The sequence below is a fragment of the Varroa destructor genome, unplaced genomic scaffold, assembly GCF_002443255.2.
Source record: "Varroa destructor unplaced genomic scaffold, Vdes_3.0 BEIS01000003.1, whole genome shotgun sequence".
NCBI classification, from domain to species: Eukaryota; Metazoa; Arthropoda; class Arachnida; order Mesostigmata; family Varroidae; genus Varroa; species Varroa destructor.
This window is the reverse complement of record NW_019211456.1, coordinates 1,285,959-1,302,510: the sequence shown is the minus strand read 5'-3', so window position 1 is coordinate 1,302,510 and position 16,552 is coordinate 1,285,959. Positions and strand designations below refer to the sequence as shown.

The 16,552-nt window shown below is 41.7% G+C and overlaps 1 protein-coding gene across 13 annotated transcripts; it reads left to right on the top strand.

The window, feature by feature from the left end:
- Window positions 1-65: 65 nt before the first annotated feature.
- On the top strand, window positions 66-14,971 carry LOC111246742 (serine/threonine-protein phosphatase 4 catalytic subunit-like). Of its 13 annotated transcripts, none has more exons than XM_022796849.2 (11): window positions 66-216; window positions 1,733-2,038; window positions 4,824-4,869; window positions 10,824-11,122; window positions 11,252-11,586; window positions 11,808-11,881; window positions 12,180-12,468; window positions 13,143-13,274; window positions 13,438-13,661; window positions 13,847-13,952; window positions 14,103-14,971. In XM_022796849.2, exons 4-11 carry the CDS (start codon window positions 10,843-10,845, stop codon window positions 14,196-14,198), a joined length of 1,536 nt encoding a protein of 511 aa, XP_022652584.1. In that variant the 5' UTR covers window positions 66-216; window positions 1,733-2,038; window positions 4,824-4,869; window positions 10,824-10,842; the 3' UTR covers window positions 14,199-14,971. The 13 variants fall into 13 exon arrangements, 12 of the variants coding, with proteins under 12 accessions (XP_022652584.1, XP_022652582.1, XP_022652583.1 ...); XM_022796847.2 differs by having other exon boundaries at window positions 4,824-5,040; XM_086984307.1 differs by lacking the exons at window positions 1,733-2,038; window positions 4,824-4,869 and adding exons at window positions 9,771-9,875; window positions 10,381-10,507 and having other exon boundaries at window positions 150-216.
- Window positions 14,972-16,552: the final 1,581 nt, after the last annotated feature.

Below are 16,552 nucleotides of genomic sequence, written 5' to 3'. Positions count from 1 at the left end.
GTTTACTGGACCACTAGAGTTTAATGGTAAAGTTTTTCTGATACTCATGCTAGTTCAGATAGCACATTCATCACCGCCTGCGCATCCATCGACTGGCCAGCGCTGTTCATCTAGTCAATGGTTGATTACCTACTGTTGCAAAAGTCCGCCTTGTCGAACGGCGTGATTCTAGAGGTAGGCTTGCATCAGGCTGGTATTTCTCTAGCAATTTGCTCGGTAAGTCCTCTTGTTTTACTTACATGATATCACTAATTATAATACACGGCATCGTAGGTGCAATTGCCATATTGACGTGTCTGATAGTGTCACACTGGCGGCGTGGAAGATAAAAGATCGACTTTGTCTACCTGAACAGGGGCGTCCATAATGGACGCGCGCCTAAAATACGAGTGCATAAGCGGAACGGCACGTCTGGGCTTTCGGGCGACGTCACGATACAGAGATTTGATAAATTCAAATGTTCAAAAATGAATTGAAAAGACCATCAAGTAACGGGAAGATTATTGAATTGATTCGTTGTTTAGAAATTCCCGACCGATTGTGTACAATATTGACAACTGGCTTGTTCTCTAAGCATATTTGTCATGTGCACGCTTATCCTTGGCATTTCCTCAAGCAAGTTCGAGTCTACCAGAGTCTTTGACGAAAATATCCTGCTTTAGTTGAAGCTGATTCTTGCCTCAAGATAAGTCGGTCGTAACCTTAACTATATATTCATTACAAAGTACAGCCTAAGGTCTAGTTTCGTCAGTATATTGTAGTTTGTTGTGAGTAAGAGTGCTTTTTTTACGTTATTTCATTGCTATCTGATCCTTGTGATGTTATCCTTCAACGTTCACTGATTAACATGATTAATTTTTCTTACTTAAACTACTAAAAGGAAACTAATGAAGAAGTTGACAAAATCTATTCAATTGTTTTCGGTTATAAGGATGGGGCGAGGATTGACAATTGTTCCATGTTTCATTTCTCGTAGATTTCAATCCCGTCCGTCTTGAGTGAAAATGCGCCGTCTACTTTGTATAAAAGTTTCGTGTAAAAATCGGCAAAACTTTTAAGTCGTCGATTATTGCTCATAGGTGCTTGAATTTATTGTTGATTATTGTTACTGTCAATCGTCACTTGCTCACGGCTCTTGAGCCTTTTACAGACATGCAGGGGGTAAGAGGCATTAGCCTGGACGGAAAAGTATAAAATATATATCGTCATCCTTGCCCCTAACATTGTTCACTTAAAAACTCAACAATTGGGGAGTTTGGTGGTTTTATCAGTTGCAATAGTATTATGAGTATGTACTCCGTATTAATGTGATTTGCAAGTCAGCAGTGCGAAATACTGGAATCCCATTACGTTCGTGTTGGTTTTCGAATGCCTTAAGGCTAGTCGTAACGATGCGGTAGTGTTGAAAAGGGTTCATAACTGTAAATACATCAACATTGAGAACAGACATTTGCGATCGTGCAATTGGTTTCTAGCTGTGCGCACCCTGTTGATAGGAACGGCTATCTAATCGTCACTCAGGTTACGTTATTTACATACAACAACATCAACGTTGTGCCATTGAAGTAAGGCTACAAGCGTCTTAATTCTCTACGACTATACACCACCTTTATGTTGTTGTTGTTGTTGTTAACAATGATGATGATGATGATGATGATGATAATGATGATGGTGGTGGTGGTATGAGTTGAAGAACAGCACACCGACACGCGACCATTTTACTGACTTGCAGGCGCTTGCTGTCCGGCCCCGACGCAACCTGTCCTGCACGCACCTGGACTGTTCCTGGACACCATCCCGGTGTCTACTCGCCTGTCTTCTCAGCCTTTTCGAGTTTGAGCGGCGGATGACAACACTATTGACGCGTACTTCTCTGCTACTCCGGTTGATCGAAGCTCACTCGTGCCGCTGTCTGAAAAAGCGTCATTTCTGCTCAGTCACTCACCTCTTACAGTTGCCGTCCAACGCAGAGCGGCAGGATCATCACGTTATTGTTACGCGGCTGATCTTATTGCGTGAATAAACCATCTCTAATAAGGTGCCGTCGTTTTCCGGAGAGTTTTTTCATATACCAAAATTGTGCTGACAGACAATCTACCTACCTTTTGCCGTTGAAACCGAGGGCCACCGGTTAATAGAAGCTAGAATTATTAATACGTTGGAAAATTTAAACCCAGCAAATAGTACATAGTCAAGCAAGCCAGCAAAGCCGACAAGTGCCGATTAAATCTTAACAGCACGAATAATTATGGGCGACGGCGGAGGAACAACAAGTCCGGATCTTGCGTCGATGGACGGAAGCGGCATTTCAACCTCTGATCTTGACCGTCAGATTGCACAGTTGCGCTGCTGTGAGATTATTCGTGAGTCGGAAGTCAAAGCGTTGTGTGCTAAGGCCCGCGAGATTCTCATTGAGGAAAGCAACGTGCAAGTCGTAGACGCACCGGTAACTGTTTGTGGGGACATCCACGGTCAGTTCTACGACCTAAAAGAGCTATTCCGTGTCGGCGGTGATGTGCCAGAAACAAATTATTTATTCATGGGCGATTTCGTCGACCGTGGTTACTATTCTGTAGAGACGTTCCTACTGTTGCTGGCATTAAAAGTGCGCTATCCTGATCGTATTACGCTGATTCGGGGCAACCATGAATCGCGGCAAATCACGCAGGTTTACGGTTTCTACGATGAATGCATGCGCAAATACAATAGTGTTACAGTATGGCGTTACTGTACTGAGATCTTCGACTATCTTTCTCTGTCGGCTATTATCGACGGGAAGATTTTTTGTGTTCACGGCGGTTTGTCGCCATCGATTCAAACGCTAGACCAAATTCGAACCATCGACAGAAAGCAAGAAGTGCCCCACGATGGGCCTATGTGCGATCTGCTATGGTCCGATCCCGAGGATATGCAGGGTTGGGGCGTGAGTCCTCGAGGAGCTGGTTACCTCTTTGGCAGTGACGTCGTGCAACAGTTCAATGCGGCAAACAATATTGATATCATCTGTCGCGCGCACCAGCTAGTCATGGAGGGTTACAAATGGCATTTCAACGAATTAGTGCTAACTGTTTGGTCTGCGCCAAATTACTGTTATCGGTGCGGAAACGTAGCGGCGATACTCGAATTGGATGAATATCTGCAAAGGGACTTCACGATCTTTGAAGCCGCACCACCCGAAAGTCGAGGAATACCAACAAAAAAACCCCAGCCAGATTATTTTCTTTAATTAAGCGTTGTCATTTATATGACGAACAACAGCAAAACTTAGCAGCAGTAACAAGCGGGCGGCGGGCAATACCTTCTGAGGTAACAGAAAACATGTTGATGATGGTTTTCTTGTCTTTTGGATCGTTTGTATTTATGCCCATAGCTGTGGTACAAACAATCTTAAGAACACATTTAGAAAATAGATCTTAGAAGGTTATTACACCAAGGACAGCCCTAAATAATAATAATAATGTTTATCGAACGTTGGGTGAATTTTCCCCCTTAAATCCGTCAGCTAGCAAGTTATGCTTGCGCAGGCGCCTACGTGGGGTTGCATAGGACTGGCATTAAGATACAGGGACAGATAGGAGCAAAGCCGCAGCTGATGTTTCATACAGTTACTGTACAATGGATCTGTGTCCCTTAGAGGACCAAACTTGGCAGTTTTTATATCATGACGATGAGGATATACATTAGAAAATATCATAGGTAATGCTGGGGCGAAAATTGTATAAAATGGGCTGTATGTGTTTGTTCAGACTATCTATCATGCATTTTATGTATGGAATGCATAACAAGCGAAACAAGTTATGCTCAAGTACCGTTCCTGACACGAAGTTGGTGGATTGTTAATAAAATATGTGAATTGCAATTGCTAGTAATTTTTATTAGCTTGTCTGTTTATTATGCCTGACAGCGTAATCACATCACAAGTATTTTTTTGAGGGCACATCATTAGATCAGGTCACATGGCTTCTTTTGCCAGTACTAAATCTTGATTTAGGTTATATTGTCTTACCCTACAAGCATGATTTGCGTGGTCAAGTCGATTTAGGATGCATTGGGAAATTTGTTTTAAAATTCCTATAAGTACTCTTTTGCGCACTGTTGTAACGAGCAGCACTAATTGTAACTACGATTCCAGTAACACGAACACGAATTTGTGTAACCAGCTTCGATTTTTTTTACATGTTTTTTACTGCACGCTCTGTTTAGTAAAGCTTGTTATGTAGTGCATATTGGTAGTTCTAGAACAATGACACCTTCGAAGTCTTGATACGTCCGAGATAATTTTTGGGGTTTGGAATTACTCTAAGACCAGTGGTGAACCGCTTACCTTGCATATTCGTTTCTGAAATCGGGTTAAAATTCTTTTTTAAGACAGGCGACCAAGTGTTCACCATGTTGTTGTTTTTTTTCTAGATCGGCCTGGATCTGTTACATCTTTTTTGAAAATGTGGTATAGTATTTTTTTTTTCGAGCATTTTTTGGGCTAGACTATGATGATAATTACGTACTTCATGGTGTCCACGAATAGGCTTCTGTTTTGATAACAATAACAATCATAAAATCTATTTTGATCATCGTGCTCCACAATGCATTTTTGAACCCTGATGATTCGTGTTTTTTTGGGACAATAACAGCCTACTATAAACATAGTAATAGAAACGTAACTTTTTTTTATCCGCACATTGAGAAACAAATTTTCTATACTTTCCAAGAGTGACATCCAGTGGTGGGATAGGGGCACCTGCGGTTTTCAGAGATTGTGAGACCCATTTGTAATTTCCAGTAACTTATAGAAAACTGTTCGATCTGTCGTCTCTTGTCCGCAGGTGCCCCTATCATCAGTCGCCCGAACCCAGGACACTCAGTCTACGTGTATGTCATTTTGACTGGCTATTGGGTATCTAACACTGAACGTCCAGGTCTACTTCCCGTTCGCGACGTGTTTGTGTTCTGTCCATAGCTGAAACTTAAAGGAAATGCCACGTTCTCCGTAGTGGTCACAGAATTGTACAAGCAACTGTACAACGCTGCAAGCCAACCACGGTAATTTGATTCGATTGCGTTGCATTAACCAGGTGGTTTGCTGAGCTGATTTCAGCCGAATCCACTAAAGAGTGACAGCCGTGGCCACTATGGAAGCGTCTCTAGCACAATGCATCGAGCAATCCGTGTCAGCGTCTGCGACGCCAGAACAGCGTCGCGCAGCGACCAAAGCCTACAACGAGTTCAAGGAATCGAAAGATCCCACTGTCATGGCTGCAGCTTTGGCATTATGTGCTCCACAGCCAAAAACAGGGTATACGCCCGACGCGTGCAACGTCCGGCATATGGTGCGTCATGGCGCTCTGCTACTGATGGAGCACTGGGTTAGATTACGATGGAACGAATTTTCTGAGACCGAACGAACCCAACTTAAAACTGAATTGTTTCAATGGATCGAGGGAACGGGCGATATTATGCAAGAAATTCCACAGGTCAAAGAAGGTATCTGCCGCCTTGCTGTAGAAATCGCCAAACGTGAATGGCCGCAAAAATGGCCTGAACTGATGCCAACTTTATTTACTATAACCAAACTCCGTGGCATGGGCCAAACAGAGCTAGTATTACTTACGCTGCTTCGAATAGCCGAAGACGTCGTGCAACTGCAAACCCTAAATGATGCACCTCAAAGACGCAAGGATATATATCAGGCATTGACTGACATGATCCCAGGACTTTTCGAGCTCTTTTTTGGCATACTCAACAAATACTACTCACTAGAAGATCCCAGTCCAGCTGTAATGGCGGCTCGTGCCAAACTTCTAGCCAGTACGTTGATCACACTAACCTGCTATGTTGAATTCGTTCAACTGAAGGAATTTTTGCTTGACGATGTATTCAAAATGCTCTGCTTTCTCCTAAATGATTCAGGCCTTCGTTTGCAGGCCGCTAATTGCCTCTGTGAAATAGCAGCTAGAAAGTTTAAAGGCCTGGAACTCGAACAGCTCTGCTCGAAATTCCTTAAGCAGGAGGTGATGTCGGAGATACTAAGTAGCATCGGTGGAATACTTGCGGCCACTGAGCAGGGTCGGGAGAATGATTCAACGTTCCTGTTGGCGTTATGCGAAACACTCGCTGGAGTGTCGAAACAGATTTCAGCGTCCATACTTCAGTCGGATCAGAAGTTTGAATATCCTTCGACGTTTGTTGAAATGGTTAATGCTGTTATTCAACTGTGCCAGCACCCCAGTTGTGTTGTGGCCCGTGTCGCATTGTCGGCAGCCGCACCGCTGTTGAAGGTCGAGCAAAAGGATGCCAGTAAGCTCGCATATCCACCATTGTTGTGGACAGTTGTTTGCAAAATGATCCAGCAAAGGCTCGTCTTCAATGACTACACTCAATCTGCATGGGATTTTGAAGACTACGCTGAACTAAAAAAGGCCTATAGCCATTTCCGGTCAGAGTTATGTGACCTGTTAAGAACTGCTGTGGTAATTCACCCTTCTGTGGCGGTTAATGTAGGATTAACGCGTTTGAGGGACCTGCTTCAACGAACGTCTATTATAAGTTTGACGCCGTTGACTGCTAGTAACAGTAACGCATCTTGTGCTGTGACCGCCGAAGAGTGGGCCGGCTTTCACCGTTATTTAGATACCGTTTGCTCAACTATCGTCAAGGAATCGGTATATATAGTCAACAGTGATATACCTATGCAATTTATAGGAGCTTTTGATGAACTAGTGGCGTTAAGTCGCGCTGGCGAAGATAACCTAAGCAGACTTTCGTCTATTGCCTCTTGTTGTTCTGCTCTATCGCATTTTATTGCTGACGACACAGCCAGGCTGGGTAAACTTCTTGAAGTTGTTTTTGCCATGGGGGCTTTAGAGCTACCTGGCGAAACAAGAGCGACACGGTCCCCAGAATCTCGTGAATATCGAAAACATGGTACCGCTCTATTTGTCCGCTTATGCGTGGACCATCCTCAGCAAATGGCCAAGCACCTTGAGGCGATCAAGCTTACTATCTCCCAAAGACTGACATTAAATACTGTTAGTGGACTAGAAAGGCAACACTACCTCGAGGGGTTGACTGTGCTTTCGAATGTGGCAAATGACCCAGTTGCGCAGTCCGCTCTTCTAGAACACATGTTGGCTTCCGACGTAGCATTCTTTTGCGCTGATCCCGTTTTCATAAGGGCTGTTGAAAACGTTCAGTCCTTTGCTCTGTTTCTGGGCTTACAGGATATAGAAGCCTTTGCAAGGGCTGTCGACAACAGGGCAAATTTGACAGGCAAGCTTATGTCCATTACTGGAGTGCTAAAGAGATGCAAAACTATCCAAGACAGACACGTAGCCTTCGAACTAATTAGCAAAACGTGTTTGATACCGATCCTGAAAATCGTCTGGTTATTCAAAGAACTATTTGCACATTTGAATTTACTACATCCTGATATTCTTCAAAGTATAATGTGCCTCAACGAAGCCGACAAATCGAATATTTTTGCCGACAACCGACCATGCTGCGACTTCCCTGTACCGAGTGTCTCTGCTGCTCAAGGCTTTGTTTCCATTCTGCAGGAGACGCTTAGTCAGTTTCTGGTTACTTGCACCTTCAGATCCGAGTTCTATACTCTACGAGACGATATGACCTACATCATAACTCACGGCATGGAGAATCTGCCCATTATCAAAATGCGATTCTACTTTCATTCCGTGGTCAGGTCGCTCGTCAAAAACTGTCCCGAGCGGCTACTTTTGCCGAAGCTATCGTCAACTTTTGTTCCGCTCATGTCAAGTGTTTTTACTTTTCTTCATGGGCAATGGCAGGAGTGGATGAGCCGAAAAGACATCGACAGAGCGCATGAGGAATCCGAAGCAACACTTGAAACATTTGTGAATGAACAGGTCATGCATCAGATGAGCAGAGATCTTATGGAAGTCATGGCCAACTTTCTTTTAGACACAAACAAGCCGCAAGTAACAGCAGGGCAAGCGTCTAATTTTGAATCGGTGTCTGCGATTACTACTTTCGGCAAAGAACTTTTAGTTGATGAAAGTGCAAGCCAATGCACTATTACTATCGCCTTTACAGCCCTTTTCTGGGGTGATACGTTAACAAGTTACAAGGCATACAAGTTATGTCGTGCCATTACCGCGTACATTGTGGAGAGTGGACGCGAGTTCGACATCCGTTGCTCTTCATTTATGTTTGGAGCGTTCTTGCGTTCGTTACGTGTGCACGGCGACGAGGAAGGGCACGTTGCCCTTCTACTGTCCTTCGGTGTTTACCTGTACAGGTGGTTAGGACATTCTAGGGGCGCAAGTGATTCTAGCAGTCCTCAGCCCTTCCTGCGAGATATGCTTCTTCAAGCGGGCTGTAATGAGGTCTCTCTAGCGCACTTCGAAAGGAGTATTGCACCTGGTGTAACGACGCCTCAGAGAAAATGCAAAGAACTTTTCAAAATGGCTGTAAAAGGAATTATAAAAGAAAGCGTCAGTACCCAATGGAAGGAAGAAGTTCATATTCAGCATTTAGCCCCGCTGTGGAAAATGCCAAAGAAGCGAGTGGATGACGAAAAAGTGATTTCGCTGGAGGATTTATTTGGATAACAGAAGGAAAAGGGACCTAGTTAGCCTACAGGAGTATACCGCCCAAAACTTGAGAAGGTGAATGCTATATGAATGCACTGCACTGTACATCGTCCTTCAAAACCCGTAAAGTAATTACAAATATCTCTGACACATTAATGAAGCAATGCCGTAATAAGAAAATGCTAATTGAAGATTAATCTTATTTTTCTCGCGGCATATGTTAATAGTACCCCCTATGGCCTCGTTTGCAAATTCAAAAGCGCCAGGTCTCGAAAATGATGACGCCTGTATTTTTGCTAACTATCTAACTCTCCTTTTGTTGTCTAAAAATGGATCAAGACGGAAAGGCTAGTGCCGGTTGTTGAGTGTGTCGACCTGCTATTAAAACCAGGCGTAAATATGATGTTTACTAGACGAAGTAGTTACCTATTTGCTCGATGCAGACGTTTAACAGCATTTCCGGGAGCGTTAAAAAATGGTTATGTAGAGTAAGGGTGTTTACTCTAGCAGAATAATGTGATTTTAATACTAATCAGACATGTAATCAACAGACGTTGATGTGGCTAAGCAGTAGTATAAGGGCATTCCCGTCGAAATGTGCAATGCATTCCTAGCAGAGTTCCTCAGATATTTTCAGTTGTTTTGCCTAAATCATAAATTGTAACGGGAATTAGCAAATCCTGTCACTTATGAACCTAATATTGATTTTGTACACGTTGTACATAATAGAGTGACCTGTCAGCTAGCAATCTACCAACAGTATACCATTAGCTGTGCTCATTATTGCGATCGTCATCAGGGGCAAATTTGTATAGAGCGGACAAGTTTGTTCCGTATTTGTACAGTAATTTAAGTAGCTAAATGTTGGGTTGATCTATTTGATATCATTTTTAATGGATCTCTTTGCAGTTCTGCATTGCGCTGAAAAATGGAGATCCTGGGATTTTTATTTGTAGAGATGGACCAAACGTTGCATCTTAATAATAATTCAATCTAATGCAAATAATTTGTATTTCACGTGGTGTACGATTCCGCATCACAACGGTAAATACTTATACATTTCAAACAATATAGGATTCTAGAGAATACTCAAGAGAGTATTTTAATAAAGAAATTCATGGAAATAGCTGTGTTTTTATTTTTATCGTTACATTAATTGTTGTTATATATATATAAATTTTGCCTGTAATTTTACTGCACCAGCTTCATTACTACCACAAGTTTTTACCGACGACAACGCTCGTAATTCGTAAGGACAGTTTGACGCGACTAGTAGAAGGTGTGTGCAGCGATTGGCTCCTTTTTCAGGTAACGAATTCGCTACCAGTTCAGGGGACAGGATCAAGTGAAACGTGCTAAATTTTTATAAGTGCTGTCTCCAAGTCAGAATATCAATGTGCAAGATGTATCTTTTGTTATGCAATATATGAGAACCATCTAGTATGAACTATCAGTTTGGAAAATAAGGGCTTTATTCGTCGAGATACTCAATAATCCTGAAAAGTTTTTCGCTCGGTGATTGGTTTGTTTCACTATCTATTCACTCGCATAAATTAGACAATTTTTGACAACGGTCGGTACTATACTGTGTAGTCTAAACTCAGAGGCCACTCTAGGACTTCTTCACAAAAAGTTTTCTGCTTGTTCACGATGCTTCTACTGGAAACGAGATCATCCTTCATAAAACATCCCTCCTCCTAATCGTTTCCCCTGTGTGTACTCTACTGTACCATATGCCTTTTCCTCCTTCTTTTGCACGATGCTTTTACGACGATCTATTTAAGTTGACCGAGTGATGCACTATTTATTCCAGAGAACATAATCTAGATGCGCGAGTGTGTCAAAACCCGTATTACTACCTACAAAGTTACGCACTAAAAAAACACCTGCAGAATACACGCGAGTCTCCGTTATAATCTATGGGATAGATATCATACCCGGTACGCGCGAGACGCATGCTCCTTTGCCACAATTGAAAATTTTTGCTGTTGCCTTTCTGAAAATCATTCTATAATCAACTTTAACTCTGTTGTACAGTTACTGTACATTCTATTCAGGAATCAGCTGTTTTGCTAAACGGAGTAGCACAAACGATCAAGAGAGGAGACAGTTGGTCAGATCGTTTGGGAGCAGTTTTGTCATCATTGCAAGGAATAAGTTGGATGATTGAAATTATTAAATGTAAAATAAACATACATAGCAGTGGTGCGTGTACGTTAAAGTTATTTATTTTTACTTTCTCCTTTTGTGATGCAGGTGGTACTGCCACTGAGTGATGATCGCAATGAACAGGCCGTTGTCAGTAGTTCCCGGTGCTAGCATTGAAACTCTTAATGGCGGTACGTCCAGCGACCAAACGGAAGCATCGTTGCCAAAGATCGAAAGACCTGATGACGTGATCGCTGAAATTGACGTGCTATTATCGGATGACCTTAACAATTCTCTATACCTACTTCAGTATCCGTACAGGCCACGTGATCAGCCACCATACAGGCCTGACGAAATCACAGCTATTCGATTCAAACCTGAAAGGGAACAGTTAGAAATTCAGCTAGGTACGTTACAAAATTTAGTTTTCGATTATTAATTAATTAGCTGAATAGTATATAATTAATTAATAATTATCATATACTATTCAGCTTATAACTTTATTCAGACATTCTGCAAACTTTTTACTTCTATAGCAATTAATACTCGAGGAGTAAACTACGATCGACGAAGAAGTGAAGCGATCGCAACAGCAAGCAACCGTCAGTGGGGGGGTGGTGGAAGTAGTAGCGATGGTTCAGGAGTTGGCGGTGGTTACTTCCCGAACGGGGTTGTGGACCGGCAGCTTTTGCGATCGAGCAAGCCTATCGGGAATGGGAGCGAGTCAAATCTCGCTGTCGGTCGATTTGAGAGGATTCGAGATTCTGAGGGGAGAATTGCCAGGTCTGTGTTGCATCTAACACCTATAAAAAACGTGCTGCAGATGGAGACGGCGTGCGATTATCTCGACGCACATAAAACGACCGGTCAGGTAAGGTCGAAACAGCGGCAGGCACCGATGATGTACACTCATTTTAATGTTTGTACTGAATCAAAGCACATGCTACGGGGTTGTAAGTCCATTTGCCTCAGTTGAATTATGTATATGAGCAGATATGGTGTCTAGTATGAGATGTACACGCAAATTGGCCAATTTTTTTCGCCAGAATGTCAGTGCTACCATCTTAAATGAGATAAGCACACTCTTTTCAGGGCGGTAAGGGTGATGGAGAATCTGAAGACTCGAAGCCCGTCACAGTTCGGTTTGCTGGCAGGGAAAGTGATCGGTGAGTAGCATAGCGATGGTTAGCCATCAACGCGTCCTGTTTGATAAAAACATGCCAGTGTAGCCAACTAGGGTCATGGATTTTATCAACTTTTATAAGCGATAACTTACCATGTATTATATAAAGGGGCCATATAATTGTCACCAAACCTCCTATTTTTACCCAGTCGACAATAGGATATTCAAATACGTATAGTAACGATGGGCAGACACTGTAGGAAGAGGCTACGCCTATGAATCTATTACTGTTATTATATAATACCTTCGTTAGTTACCGCTAAAAATACCTGTTCAATTAGTGTGAAAGCCATTCGCGCCAGAGCGTACTCCCAAATTGTGAAGAAAAATGCCGAAGAACCATGGCAGGCGATGGGGTATCGCGACATGGAGAGCCCCGAGGCGGAACAGGCGCGTTTACAAATGCTCTGTCCACATCAACACGATGCGCATGGCGTTTCGACAACGGATAATTCGAATATTTTCAACGTGGAAGGGTCAGAGTATGCTACTGCAATCACCAATAGGCATGCCGCTGGACTCCGAGGAGACTCACTGAAAAGCATCCGTGAAAAGCCACTCAATGAACAGGTAGCTTGCGGTCAGCAAATAATAATAATAAATGTTTCGTACGATTTCCGCAAATAGTGATTACCTGTCGTCATAATATGATTACGGCTGCTGTACAGCAAACCGAAGCGTTGATAAACCACAGGGTGATGATTGCTTCATGTCACTTTTGCGACTATCTTTTTTTAATAGACCCTGTGCTCGGATAAAATTATATTCCATGTAGTTAATAAAATGTTTTACTGAAGTGTGATTAAACTCTGAAAACGAAAAATATAGTGATGATCTACAGGCTTCAGTGCGGTCGGGTTGGCTTTGCAAAAAGACGTGCTTGTTATTGCCCTTCGTTTTCCTTTCTCAACTAAAATACAATTCATACTTAACCCAATTTTACACTGCGTCGCGGAACTTCGCATAGACCTTTGCTGGACGAATCACAGTTCTTGACCCGTCTAAATTGACAGTAAATAACTATAAAGCATCGTCTTGTCTAAACCAAGTCATTGCCCCTTAGAGCTCATGAGAGCGTGGTGTCAATCAATCCCACCCGAAACGTACTTTAGGCTAAGTAAGGCAAGATACTGATGTGTGATCACACTAGTTCTTGATTGAGAATCAGATTCAGGAGTTTTGACAACAAATAAAACCCTTAACACAAGTGTTTCAAGCAGATTGACACATGCAAATTTTTGCAGGTGGCCTACGTGCTTGGAAACGCAAAGATTCTTCGATTCGACACTCTTTTAGATATCTTGCCCCAAGGACCGCAGGCATTAGATCGGGTGCAGGTGTTAAGGGCTGTGCAGCAGTGCGCTTGCCTCGTACAGGTGCCTACCTTTCTTTCATTAACTATGTATGATAGTTCCAAATATTTAGTATTTTTCATTTACGTATTATTAATCGGCGACAGGACAATGAGTGGAATTATATTACTGTGCCACAGATACTGTTCACTTAACTTAATAGCATCTACTACTCATCCTTTCTCAGGGAAACTGGGTAGTCAAAAGCGAGGTGTTATACCCGAAAGATAGCCACAGCGATCAGTTGGGTCTTCCGGGTGAGATTATGCGACGCTCTCGAAATTACATCCTTGTTCAACTGCAAAATTCGCTTGTTGTTAGCAAGAGCCAGTTGACAGATGCACTTCGACTGCCCCACGAAGAACTTGAGCAGCTTCTCTTACATCTCACTGTCCAGGACGGACATGACAGGTAATAGATGTGGGTCAAAAGACGATAATATTGCACGATTCTTCCAGATTACCTAACTGAGTGAATACTAAATAGAACAATTATCTCTACTGCAAAGTTTAGACAAGTAGCCGTCCCCTTACAAGATAATGAATCACAATGTCATTTAGGGGTGCATAAAACAGTTCGTCTGCACTCGGTTACAGGTGGCGCTTGAAACTACCGCGAGATGAAAAATTTCTACGGGCGAATCCAGATATTGTGCATCGTCAAAATTTAATTTGGGAAGCTCTCGAAAGCGGCTTGAGTAGGGTAGGTCCCAGTCAACATGACAAATATACTGAAAAGCAAAAGATCAAACCGATAGCCCATTTACAATGAAGGACTATATATATTGAAGTAAAGAAGTCCGCTGAGATGGGCAGAAGCCGAGTAACAACAAAGTCCAATCTTTTCTTTTAGGAGTTCAAGGAAGCTAGAAGCACAACGGTTGGTGAGAAAATAGCTGCTGCCGGTAATCGCAGAAGGCATTCGGGTAAAGTCGCCGATCCTTTGTGAGAAGAGCCCGTCCAGTTTTAATGTAACAACGACGACAGAAATAAACGTAATGACTATAATATCACAAATGGATACATTGCGTGACTATGCAACGCAGCTTCTTGAAACCTTGGGCACTGCTGTCCAATGCCCGTTTGATATGCGTAGTAAAGAGCAAGCCATTTGAGCCTGCGCAACTTACGTGTCATATGTTAAACAACAATGTTGAATTTCATGTCTTGCTGAATATTGTGTTCACTTTAGATTAGTTTATTTAAGTTTGGGGCTTAAAAAGATCACTTACGCCTTCTGCTAAAGATTTTACTGTTTTTGCGTATTAGAAACGAAAGCTGCGAATAACTGAAGTTGAAAAACAAACAAATATGGTAAAAGTACAAAATCGTTCTGCAGATAGTGCGGGGAAATGGAGCTCACATCGCGCTTTACAATGCTTAATTTCAGCAAGCCATCGTTTGTTCGGCTTTGTCTATAGGTAATGCCCATGTTTTATAATTCAATAATATCTATTTGTACAGTGGTGTTACCTTCGGTAGTGATACACAGATTGTTTCAACCCGTGTTCCTATGAAGCGAGTTGTGAGAGATTGTAACAATTCTATGTTGATGGTGGAAGTGAAGAAATTGTCAGTGGTCATGAACAGGTGAATGGATGCTCGATAATTTGTTGGTTCTGCGAGTTCTAATTCTTCGAACGACTCAGCGTTGTGTTTATTGTCGCTAACGGAAAGACGCTCCATTAAATAAATGTCATTATTTTTTGTTACACTTTTTAATTTTATTTCCTTCTTTGAATTTCCTTAAAAAAATTCTATGAAGAAATTAGACAGTTTGTCTGAGAAAAAATTATCTGTACGCTAACATTCATAATATAGATGGATTCTCAAATGTCATGTTAATGATGATATATCACCAACCGCTTCGATCGTTCGTTTTAAAAGAGTAGAAACCATTGTAACTAATATGAACCCTTCTGGTCACGTCGATTTGGTGATGGGGCAAAGTACACAGTTATGTCTTAGTTCATTTATCGTTTGGTTTTAGCTTTACCGAAGCCTAATTCAGCTCATCTGATTGTGTTGAGGTTTTCGTATCTACTATAAAAATTACTTTAAAGAATTGTAATAAACATCATAACACAAACGAAACATTACTTTAACATATATATATATATATACGGTTATTTCTCGGAAAATCGGAATGACGGGCAAAATCATTAGATATCGTAATCCATAGCGCGGAACCATAGAAGATATGGCGCGTATATGTTTGGATCGCTTACCTGCAAGGGATGCAACACAATAGGTCTTGTGACGATGTGCGCTAGATCTTTAAACATACTGGATTTCAATTGGCTTAGATAGTGGTAGATTCAAATTCAAGATTCAGAAAGTTAAGTTCAACACAACAATCGTTTTTCTTCCATCAGTGGCAAAATGCATAGTTAACTACGATCGCATCGCTTAAAAGTATCATAGAAGATACAAGTCGGAACTACTACGTAACCTATAACTGATGATAAAAAAAAGTAGTGACCGTAAATTTTGACACGAACCTGAGGTTCCGATGCAGATCAATTGTCTGTACAAAGCCGGCAGATGCGATTCGTTCATATCCGTATGTTAGTACACGTTACAAAAAGGATTGGTTTATGAGGTATTGTGATCTTACAAGCCTTCGTCTTTTCGTCAGCGAAGACTATGAGCTTCAGGCGCGTCTTCTGCAATGATCGTCTCAAAAACGGATGATATTACTGGTCCTGTGCGCGTGCTAGGAGCCAGCCGTCTGAAGCAACGGTTAATGGCAGTACCGGACATAAAAGTGACAAAATTCAAAGGAGTAGTACTATACGACGATTTATCGATTTACTTCTCAATGATTGTGTTTGAAAATAAATTGCTTTTCCACCCTTTAGATCCGGTTAATTGAAACTGACTTACCGAGACCCTTTCTTAACACAGTTAGCAAGGGCACCGCCTACTCATATATAAGTGAACATGATATACGAAATGCTCTGTAACTTTTTTTAAAGTTTAGATTATTTAATTTCTGCAAAAAAAAGACTAATATCTATCCTCGACCAAATTATTTACAGGTCAATAAAGAAGTGACTCTTATTCGGTTGTCGTTGACCTGGATAGCTCTTATGTATATATGGTTGAATCGGAGTCCTCAACAAAAGATCAATTTAGCCTCGTTTAAATGTCATTATGATAATATTGAATAAAATAATAACACATAAACAGAGCAAAGTAGTTTATACCCATTATTTGTTATTTGCTATGGGTGTCTTCTTTTCTCAGCAGGCTGTATTGTAAGATTAAATGATGACGTTTATTATTTTGGATTTAGATAGA